At 33.0% G+C, this 12,500-nt stretch overlaps 1 protein-coding gene across 4 annotated transcripts in view; it reads left to right on the forward strand.

Annotated features, from left to right (window-relative positions):
- The first annotated feature begins 5,809 nt into the window (after positions 1-5,809).
- Positions 5,810-12,500, forward strand: part of Rbp6 (RNA-binding protein 6) — a 1,287,678-nt gene continuing 1,280,987 nt past the window's right edge. For 3 of the 4 annotated variants that reach the window (XM_067118389.1, XM_067118390.1, XM_067118392.1), the window contains exons 1-2: positions 5,810-5,999; positions 6,517-6,557. In XM_067118389.1, the coding sequence (XP_066974490.1) occupies positions 5,929-5,999; positions 6,517-6,557 (112 nt within the window). In that variant the 5' untranslated portion in view covers positions 5,810-5,928. The remainder of the gene's footprint in view (positions 6,000-6,516; positions 6,558-12,500) is intronic. The other variant, XM_067118391.1, reaches the window with a different exon arrangement.

Below are 12,500 nucleotides of genomic sequence, written 5' to 3' on the forward strand. Positions count from 1 at the left end.
CCTTTATCTGCCGAGAGCAACCAGATTCGGTGAACAGCAGAAGCACCAGTATGCAGTAAAAGTGCCTCGCTGTCGAACTTCTCAGTTCCAGAGGTCCTTTATTCCTCACACCGCAGGACTGTGGAACAGCCTCCCTACTGAGGATGTCGTGCAGTTTGGACTTCAGAAGTTCAAGCGAAAATGCAACGCATTACTACCCTAATACTATTCGCTTTGCATTTTAATACATTTTTTCTGTTTAATTAATTTTTTTATTTTCAGTAAGTGGGATCTCCTTTTTTTTGTATTTCCCTTTACTTCTTCTTAATTCTTCCTAATGAACACCATATTCTTTGGAAGCTTGAACTTTAAGTCAATGGCCCCTGTGGGCTTGTTTCATGTGAATAGGTTTCATCTACTGAATAATAATAATAATAATAATAATAATAATAATAATAATAATAATAATAATAATAATAATAATAATATTTTATTATTATTATTATTATTATTATTATTATTATTATTATTATTATTATTATTATTATTATTATTATTATTAGAATGTACATCAGCTCAACAATAAAGTTTCCGCAGTACATAATAGACATAAGAAGAGATGGGTATTGACGTATATTCTATGAAATATATAGAAACAAAGTTAAACAAATCAGCAAAGTGTTATTTTCACGAATTCACATATTTTGAGGAATAAGCTAGCTAAAGAGAAATATTGTAAACTGATATGCTTCCACTGATAATAATGTTTTTACTAAAGCTTACAAAACTTTAAGTTAATTTAGAACATAGTTTGGAGTAAAAATTTCTTTCAAAATTGCAATATTCAAACTAGAACCAGGAATGAGAGAGAGGAAAGGAACTTTTTTTAACTTCATCGCCTTGTTGTTACTGAATAAATGAGAATGAGAAAGTACTCATGTATATTCTCACACAGACACATATGTTTATATATACATTTACACACACATGCATATATACAGTATATATATATATATATATATATATATATATATATATATATATATATATATATATATATATATATATATATAGAGAGAGAGAGAGAGAGAGAGAGAGAGAGAGAGAGAGAGAATGTATATATGTGTGTATATATATATTATGTATCTATATCTATATATATATATATATATATATATATATATATATATATATATATATATATATATATATATATATATATATATATACATACATACATATATACAGTATATACCCTAATAGAAGATGAACATTTTCAGGAAAAATCATAAGTTTAACAATAAAAAAAAAACAGTGAAGGAATACCCAGATAAGGAAATAATTTTCAAAGGGTCCTCGGGCACCGTTTTAGAAGAGGAAGATACTACATTCATTCACAGAATACACATTCAAGTAAAAAAATACGACAATATACAAGCGCCAGATCTCAACGTCACTGGGGGAAAAAGCAGTTAATTACACTTTATGTCAAGTATTGCCAAATTATGTCGACATGACCATACTTAGATTATTATCAGATATTCTAATACATGATACGTGAGCACTGATTGGATCAAGGTAGTAAAAACGCTAAACTGAAACAACTCTACTGCTATATCGTCCATGACTGGACATACTGCGAAAAATTGTGTTACGTAATTAAGAGCATCAGTATTTTTATTGCTAGGTTGGCGAGGATGTAAAATTGTTAAAAATGTTGGTTAATCTTTTCATCTCCATATTACTTTGCACACGTAACTAAGCCGCTTTTTATCATAGCAAAAGAATTGGAAGTTTTTTTTTGAGTGAGAGTTTTAAGTCCCATTTGTTCGATTCTGAGAACGCAGATTCGTGGTTCCTTTTCAGTGAAGGAAGGACTTGAAATAATTTTGTTTTAATGAGGTCTGAATGGCTGTGATAGTATCTTATGCTGTTGTTGGGTTTCGCTGGGGTTTTTGTTATTTTTTTAGGGTTGTGTGTAATTGCTAGTTATGAACTTTTCTTGAGCGCTGAGTGACCTCATGGGTCCCAGCGCTTGGCCTTTGGCCTAAATTTTATATTCCATTCCATAGCCTTTTGAGTGTGAAGAATTCCGTGTGATAAAAACTATATTCTATTTTTTTTCATTATTATTATCATTATTATTATTATTATTATTATTATTATTATTATTATTATTATTATTATTATTATTATTATTATTATTATTATTATTATTATTATTATTATTATTATTATTATTATTATTATTATTATTCAGAAGATAAACTCCAATTTATATGGAACAAGCCCACAGGGGCCATTGACTTGAAATTCAGGCTTCCAAGAAATATGATATTCCTTTGAAAGAAGTTACAGAAGATTTTAGAAAATACAGAAAGAAGAAGTCGGTTATTGGAAAAAAGATAAACTGATAAATTATTAGGTAAATAGATACAAATATAAATAAATTGTTAAGATACAAATAAATTAATAAATGAATTATAACTTTAAATAATTAAGTATTTCGAGGCTCCATAGGAAGCTCTAGGGATGAATTAGAAAGGTGCAAAAAGTTTTTTTCATCCTATGATCTAATGAATAATAATAATAATAATAATAATAATAATAATAATAATAATAATAATAATAATAATAATAATAATAATAATAATAATAATAATAGAGTTTTGGTAAGGGTTTGAAGGAAAGGAATTAGGTAGTTTTTGAAATATATTTAGTTTGCCCTTTTCAAGCAATCAGAGCGAAATAGTCCCATTGTAAAGGACAGTGGTGTTACTTTAATCTTTGTAGAAGATATGTTTCCCCTACTCTGTAGAAAACGGTTCCTCTTCTCTGTAGAAGATATGTTTCCTTTTCTCTTTGTACTGTAGAAGATATGCTTTCTGCCAAAAGGAATGCAAGGCTACACAGTTCACTAGCTGTTTTAAAAAATTACTCCTTTGAGAGATTTTTATCAATCAAAATATGCTATAAAGAACTTGTGCATAGCACCTTGATTAGATGGCTTTCTTAAAGTCTAGATTTGGTGAGTAATCTAATGCATTGTTGAATCCACAGGGTAGGTTGTATATTTACATATATATATATTTATATGTATATGTATATATATGTATATATATATATATATATATATATATATATATATATATATATATATATATATATGTAAATATATATATATATTTAAGACTGTAATAATAAATATACATATATATTTTAAGACTACATAATAATAGATATTCTCATTTATATATATATATATATATATATATATATATTTATTCATATATATATATATATATATATATATATATATATATATATATATATATATATATATATAAATTTTATATATATATATATAGAGTCCGCCACTTTTTAATATTTGTTATACCGGAAATTGCCGTTATCATAGGGGTGATATATACCTTTATACTCTCCATCATTAATTAATGAAAAGAAGAGTTTTTTTTTTTAAACAACGTTGCGTTATTATTTGAGTAAATGTATATTTTATCACCGATAATGTGTGCTGTCTGAAATAGCTGCTATTAGACGTAGCTTATTTTATCAACAGCAGTTGAAGGCTTTTTATTTATCTTTTTTTTTTTAACAAGTTAAGTGGATTTTCCCACGGTCACATCCCGGAATGATATTATGAGCCTTTTCCGGAAAAAATAGTTGAAAACAATTAACCGAATTGATTGAAATTTAGATCATTAATAAAAACAGATTAAAGGTTTACATATATTATTACTTCCATTCCTTTCTCTCATTATCCGCTTTTTCTCGATAATCGTTACTAGATTCTTAAAGATTTTCCCCTCTATTATTTTAGTCTTTGGTTTCCATAACTTAATATACCTCTCATTTTTCCCAAGTGCAGTCTTCAGACATCTTTGCTGAGAGACTTCTGTGTATAAAACGTATCAATAATTCAGCTAATCCTGAAGCAAGGCTTCGTTGTTTTTGACCACGAGATGATTTTTCCACGTTGCCCTCTGCAATTGTTGTTTTTATCCAGACACTAATCCTGTGTGATGTTCCATCTTTTTATCACTAACTTCCTCTTCTGTGACATATGGTGACCATCATATCGTTGCGATGCCAGTTTACATTACTAGTCAGTCTTTATAGAGATTTGCCTTCCCTTCGTGTTTTGTTTCCTTAACATCATGGTTTTTTCCTTTTTTTTTTAAAATACATTTAACCTTACTCTATTTCTCATCTTTGGTCTATATTTGTTTTGTATTTTTTGTGGTTTTAGTGTTTTGTCCCTTCCTCTTGTTTTCTGCTATTATTTTAAATTTTCTTAATTTATCTTTAGATCATTTCTTCCCACCTTGCGTCTCTAAATAACATTTTCTTTTTCCCTCTTGTACTCTCAGTTACATCATTTTACCTGTTTAAGTTTAACACGTGTTACTCTGTGTGTTTGTGTGTGTGTAATTTGTTTATGTAATATGTAGAAATTTGACCATTTACATGGTTTTCCATAGCAATCGTGTATGCCATTGTAGCTTTTATCTGTTCAGTTCTAACGTTCATTTCAAGAATGCACTGCACCTCACCTCAACTGAAGCAGGTATCACAATGCGCGAGTTTCCCCTTAAACGTAGTCCAAGGTACGTTTCTGAAATAAATAGATAAATAAAACGTCAATAAACGTTAACTTTATCTGCACAAAACACGTTTTGCATTTCATTCTCACTGGCCCCCATAAGATTTGCTCCCACTGACACTCTTTGATTTGCCATCTGTGTGATACATCAGCTGATCGGCGTGAACGTACCTTCTAAATATTGCAGCCGGCATGAGCAACTGGAACAGGCACGAAGGAAGAACATCTACAGCGTCCCTGTACAGTAGGCTATGGCTGTCATACGTGGAGCGCGATTATTTATAGTGGTTTCACCTTTTGCCGGGTGGACTTGCTGTGAAATACTACTGCACGCAGAACGGTGGCCTGATAATGATTTTTTTAAAACCGAGTTCTACAACGTAAATCCGTTCCGCTTTTATATTTCGCTCAGCTATTTTTGTTTATTTTATAGGGGATTATCCCTAATATACTGTTAAAAGTATTACGTGAACGGTACTAAACCAATATCAAGAGAGAAGTACATAAAACTGAAAAAATGTTTTTAGTAGCGTTTGCCCTCCCGGCCTACGCTAAAAAAAGCCCCATCAGTTTGTTTTGTGGCCAAGAGATGGCGCGAACGTTGCCTGCGGGGAATATATTAGAGGCATAACAGTGCTGGGGAAATCTGGTGGATTATGCAATAATAACCAGTTATAACGTGTACCTCTAGCGCTTTAGGCATACCTTCACGCCAACAATTTGATATTTTCCAGAAATATCAATTATGGAATAATAAAGGGATAAAAACATTTTAACTCATGAGTAATTATGAATTATGACCGCAGAATCCTCAGGGAGTCATTAGCCGGGTTTAGTTCGGTAATCCATCCCTAGAGTGCACTGGTATCTGTGATCGTGATTTGTGACGTCATAAAATGGTCCTGCCACTTGACCAATCACAAGGTCTGATCTCATGTCAGTCATGCCTTGGCCCCTCCCCCTCAAAAGATTTGGACAACTTTGGTATAAATTAGCTTTTGAAGATCACAATGCAGATGACACTTAGGCAATCTCAGGTTCTTGGCCGGCTCAAGTTGAACTTTTGAGTGCGTTTCTCAGGCTTTCTATTTATCTGAAGTCTTGAGAATTTCGGCGTCAGGAAGAATGCTGAACTTAGGTCAGCAACTGGCAACCGCAATAAACTCCGCCCTCTCCCTCTGGCGGTGGGCCGTAAGAAGATTCGGTGCTCGGCAGTTGGTAGTACGGTATTGTGTGTGATCGCGTAGAGAAGTACCGCTCCTCTATTAGTTAGTTTTAACTTAGTGGCGTAGTTATAACGTAGCTAAACCCACTACTTTGCAATTATGATCATGGATGCCGCTGCCACCGTGGAAAATCCCGTGGGGTCCCCCGGGGAGGTGCCCAACGACCCAGGGTACGTCGCGGAGCTGCAATTTACCAGGCGAATTATCATCGCCTATCTTTGTTCTTTCGTGGATATTATGATGATGATGATTTCTGGCACGACCAGAGTTCCATGCGATAATCTGTTTTGAGAATGTCAGTAATCTGCCTCAGGATAGAAAGGATATAAGAGCCTTCAAGAAAATGCCTAAAAATATGTTTAAAAAAAATCAGTTATATTTTTTTCTGAATGAGAATTTCTGTCATTGATTTCAAATGAAAAAATTCATATATGATCAAGTTCTATGTTGTGTCTAGCATATGTATACATGTCAATTGCTGTAAATCCTGTATAGCGTCCAGTTTAAGCAAAAGAATCCTGGGATTTATCACATCCTAGAGGAGCAGGTTGTTCAATGTGTGACTCACCATTATATGGAACCGGAACCGTGAAGAGAAAAATATTGTATATCACCTTTATCGCGACCAACCATATATATTTATTTTTTTTTTTACTCCACTCATGTCATCTTGCGTTTTTCTTGCAGCAAAATGTTCATCGGTGGACTAAGCTGGCAAACTACAGCAGGTAAGACCAATTTTCCATTACTTCAGACATGGCATGTGCCGAGATTATTATTTTGTTTTTCAGATCACACTTCGTTTTGGACTGACCGTGGAAATCTGTGTACATGTGCATTTGGTGTCTTGTTGTCTGTGCGTGCGTCTGCCTGTCGTTGGTGTATCTTATGGTAGGATTAAGAGATTTTAGAATTAAGAGCTTGAGGCTTCTTTGGGAAGAAGCATTGGGAGTGAAGACCCTTCTTCTCCTCTTACTCTCCCTCTCTCTCCCTCTCTCTCTCTCTTTCTCTCCATTGATCGCTCTCTGGGACCTACCTGCCAAAAAGCCTTGAGTCCTTCACTTCCTTTCGTTTCTGCTGTTTTTTCCAAGGCTGTGCTTCTGCTGCCTTGTTGATCCTCGGCAGAAACACCCGCCGGAACGGTGCCAGGGGACCGGAAGCATTTTGGAAGGACCAGAGAGAAGGAGTAATCCAAGATGATTGTGTTTCAGCAGATCTTTAACATTATCTGGGACCCAGCGAGTACAGAGGTTGCCACTTGACGAATTTCGGAAGAGGATTTTGTGTCGACCTTGATATTCTGGCGAAGTTCAATTAGTGACAATGAATTTTCTGTGTTCGGGGCTCCCCAGCAGCAGAAGTAGGAGGAGGAGAAGTAGGAGGAGGAAGAGGACATGATGGATCACGAGAAGGAGCAAGTAGTAGGATGTGTGGGGTGTCCTTTCATTGCAATGGAATGACGATGATGACACAAAGTTCCACTGGCTTCTCGGGGGCGGATGAACATCAGCTGCTGCCGCTGGAAATTGAATAATTCAGTGCATTCTGTTCTGCGGCATTCGATTGATTCCTTCCTTGTGCATAATTGATGGTGAGAAGTCTTGCTTATGTCTCGTTGTGTGCTGTCCACGTGTGTGTGTTCGTGTGTCTGTGTCTGTGCCTGTGTCTGTGTGTAGCCGGGCTGCATATTTTCCCGAGGGTTTCGTTTCCTGATGTCTTCTTTTATCCAATAAAAGCATTTTAACATTCGCCCCCCTTTTGCACTCAAATCCTGAAATGCTGCTGCTGCTGCTGCCGCCTCCGTCCTCCTCCTGAATGTGGAGGGTAAATGCGTGTATGAGAATGCTTGTGTCGTCACGCCGTTCAAAAACGCTTTTGCCTTTGCTTGAAAAATAAAGCTGCTGCTGCTGTGCAGGTCAACTGGGTAATTGCACTCCGCAAATGCAAAGTTTTGATTAATTTGTTTCTGTGTCATCTTGCATGCTTGTTGTTGATTAAATCTTTGTCGTTGCTGTTGTTGTTGGCCTTGTTGTTGTTCTCGCTGTTTTTATGGTTGTGGTTTGGTGGTGATGTTGCTGTAATCATTTTAGACGCGGCATTAATATCCTCGTGTTCTTTTATTTCCGCCTTTCCCTGACGAAACGCCTTCAGGGTTTGAAAGCGTGTAATTTCTGTAGGGTTTTGGGGGTCGGCAGGGGTCGAGTTGCAGGAATGGCAATACCATCCGGTGCTAGAAGTCTAATTATCCAAAAAAGAAAAAGATAAAAAATGCCCGATAATTAAATCCAGCGGCCGCAATTGTATCAAGGTAAAATTAGGCCTTGGGGGCATGGGAGACACATCAAGGATGTACAAGGCCGCCCACAACTCACAACAAACAACCAGCTTTTCGCCCCTGGGCAGCCTGGCCAGAAGGCCGAAAATTCCGCGACCGCCCCCCAAATAAGGACGCGAAAACCAAGAGGACAAGAATTGTAATCGGGTGCCTGTGACATAATTGAAATGCCCCGGGGATAACCAATTTGATATATATATGTGCGCTCTGGTTGATACCTGGAGGTTTAAAAAAAATTGGGAAGAGGGGAAAAAAGGGATTGTTAGTGGTTAAGGGGGGGGGAAGGAGGAGGAGGAGGAGGAGGAGGAAGTTATTGCGGTCAAATGACGATAAATGGTGTTTTTACGGGTGGGAAGGGATTGCGTTTATTAAGTATTAAAATGATTTTGACGCGTTATGATCTCTGTTTCATGTGTAGCCTACCTAGTTTCATTATTAATGTTCGTCGTGTTTCGTTGCAATTATTATAGATGTCATTAATTTGGTGAATCATTTTGGTGGTCGTTTGTGGTGGTGTCAGTGCAGTGAAAATAGCAGTGAGTGATTATTATTATTATTATTATTATTATTATTATTATTATTATTATTTATTATTATTATTATTATTATTAGCAGCAGAAGCAGCATTTCAGTAAAAACAGGAAGAAGTGTTAATGTTATTATTGTTACAAGCACCCAAACAAACTTACTGGGAAATTTTTAAAATAATCAAAATCAAATAATTCTTGTTATGCCCTCGATATAATAAAAAAAAATGCCGGCAAACCCTCAAAAGGCGGGGTTCTGGGGGCGAGGAAAGGGGGTGGGGTGGGCGTGAGATTTCCACGGGTTAATAGCCGAAATAAAAGCGGTATCAGGAACGCTAAAATTATTCATGAATCGTGATGGGGCCGGCCGCGGCATTAAAAATGGTTTTTGAGCGTTATCTCCTCGTATTAATTCCCCCTTTTATTATTATTTGAGTGGCCATTACGTGCTAATTATTATTTCTGTTCGGTGTCGGAAAAGCCGTGCAAACGTCCGTGTAGAACACGCTTAAGAGGCCGTGTAAATACGTGTGTGAAACGGGTCACTGGCTGTGCATACATATATTCGTTTGGGACACGTCTAAGAGGCCGTGCAGTTTTTCTTTTGAAACATCAAAAGTGCCGTGCACACATGCATGTAAAACGAGTCAAAAGGGCCGTGCAAAAATTTGTGTAGTTCATGTCAAAGTAAGAAACGGTGCACACATTTATTGAGAACAGGTTGAAATTGCCATGAACACATTTACGTTGAGCAAGTTCTAATGTCGGTCGCTTGCCGAGCTGCCTTCCAAAGAACTCAGTACCCATATTTTTCATTTTTCTCCGAAATTGCAACCATTAATGTGGAAGAAGCTCTTAAGACAATTAACGCCCGTACTTGAAGAGAGAGGAACACAGATCAGGAAGTATGTAAAAATAAAACGAGTAAGTTTCTTTACAGGCCGATGGGAGGGGAATCCCAGTCCATATCAAGGCCAGGTCCCACCGGAAACGAGATTTTATATATATATATATATATATATATATATATATATATATATATATATATATATATATATATATATATATATATATATAGTTTTATTATTTAATATAAATAAAGAAAACTCTAATCAAGCAATGAATGCATCGCGTTATTGCAGTGGCCGGTGGGAGGGGAATCTCAGTCCATATCAAGGTCAGGTCCCACGGGAAACGAGATTTGGTGATTTATACACACACACATTATATATATATATATATATATATATATATATATATATATATATATATATATATATATTTATATTTATATTTATATATATATATATACATATACTATATATATATAGTATATATATATATATATATATATATATATAATATATATATAGCGTTTCATTATTTATCATTCAATGTGAATAAAGAAACCTCTGATCAGGCAATGATTTCATTTGATATTTTTCATTTCTCTGCTCTTCACGCCTTTGATCTTCCTGCATTATAAAAAAAACCCGGAAATTAATTCTAGCATGTGGATGGTGTAAGTAGATTGCTTCTTATAATCATAAATATGTTGTACGTATTACTTGACGCTATTACAAACGCGTGAATGTTTCACATTTATATATTTATCGTTTATCCCGGATACTATTTATTTTATTTAGTTTTTTTTTTTGTTTCTCGTGGCCGTGAGATGATATAATTGAAATTCCTGTGTTACTGTCGGTAATAACGTTTAGATTAATCCTGTTTTGAGTTTTTTTTTTTTTTTGAGACTTGACAACGTTTATGTGCGCCACTAACTATTGTTGGAATGGGTACTTGAATTCTTAAATTCTTAAAGGGTTTGTGGGGGTACATGTATCATATTCCTTGTTTAGATTTTGTTATTATTATTATTATTATTATTATTATTATTATTATTATTATTATTATTATTCATTCTTTTTTATTGTTTTTTTCTATGGCGTCCTTTTTTAGATATATTATTATTATTATTATTATTATTATTATTATTATTATTATTATTATTATTATTATTATTATTATTATTATTGTCATTAGTTTTTTTATTTTTTTCCCGTGGCAAGATTTTATTCTGGTACTGAATTGTTTATAACCCTGATAAGCCTTCAGTGTACTTTTTTTATTTTTTGATCACGCATCCCTTTAGGACTGATAAATGTGGGTATTTTTATCTGTAAATACTTAATAATGCCGCGTATTACCATTTGTAATTCTTTTCACATTATCGTTGTTTCTGTTGTAGATTTACAAACGCCTTTAAGTATTCAGAAACGAAGAAATAGGGCCAAATTTTTTTCAGGGTATATATTGAAATCATCGTCATCGTCATATTATGATGATATTATGATGAAAGATGTCATCTATTTTTTTAATCAGAAGTATTTATAAATTTATGGATATAGGTTTAATGAACCGTTTGTAAATTATTTTATATGAAATTTATACTCGAAATAATGTATTATTATTATTATTATATTATTACGGAATATCTTTGCATTTTGTAGAGTATTATAGGAAAATGATTAAAAGTGCCGCTGCCCATATAGAAAAATTATATATATATACTGTATATATATATATGTTATATATATATATATAATATATATAAGTATATACATTTATGTTTTATAACCTCTTATACATTGTACATGATAAGTTTATAAATGATTATATATACTGTATATATGTAAAGCCACAAATATCACTTAATATTAAATTCTGTATATCTTAGGAATACCTTACACCCAAGGGGAATGATAATTGGATGTAGGTTATTCCCAAGATATGTTGAATTCGATATTAAGTGATATTTTTGGAGTATGAAAAATCACGCGTATGTAAGTGATGAAGCTTTAAATATATGTATATGTATATATATATATATATATATATATATATATATATATATATATATATATATATATATATATATATATATATATATATTATACACGTAATTATTCATTTATGTATATAGCCTATGTCCACATATTTAAATATGTAAATACATATTTATATATGTATTTGCATATTCTATATCAGTGATACATCTGTTAGCATGTATTTTCATACGAGCACTCAAAACTTGTATCGAATCAGCTGTCTGATTTTATAGACTCTTGCCGAATTTATTTAATTTTTTTCTATGTAATGGCAAGATGATTTCATCCCATGTAGGCTTAATCGGAATGAGGTAAGTTCCACTGCGTTCTTTAAACGTTTCAGATAAGAGAAATGTTTGTGTATGTTGACAGTGTTATCAGTAACCTAACGTTTTTTAACCTAACGTTTTTCGAAGGTTGCGACGTTTTCGACTTCTTCTCTTTAAAGGATTTCATTCTAAGGCACAAAAAATTTTCGAGTGAATTCGTGGTGGGCTGTTGCGCTCATTTTCTGTTAATGATTATTATTATTATTATTGTAGACATGAGCTGAAATAGTTTATTATTATTATTATTATTATTATTATTATTATTATTATTATTATTATTATTATTATTATAGACATGGACCGAATATAGGCTAGTTCGTTATTAATATTATTATAGATATGGACTGAAATATTGTTTATTATTATTATTATTATTATTATTATTATTATTATTATTATTATTGTTATTTTTTATCTTGCTTTGAAGTTTTATTCTGATTGCTATTCTTTTTTGCTATTATTATTATTATTATTATTATTATTATTATTATTATTATTATTATTATTATTATTATTATTATTATTATTATAACTTTTTTTACAAATATTGTTGGTTAGGTTGTAGTGTCCTTACAACCCCTGATATTTT

The sequence above is a fragment of the Macrobrachium rosenbergii genome, chromosome 16, assembly GCF_040412425.1.
Source record: "Macrobrachium rosenbergii isolate ZJJX-2024 chromosome 16, ASM4041242v1, whole genome shotgun sequence".
In the NCBI taxonomy this organism is placed as follows: domain Eukaryota; kingdom Metazoa; phylum Arthropoda; class Malacostraca; order Decapoda; family Palaemonidae; genus Macrobrachium; species Macrobrachium rosenbergii.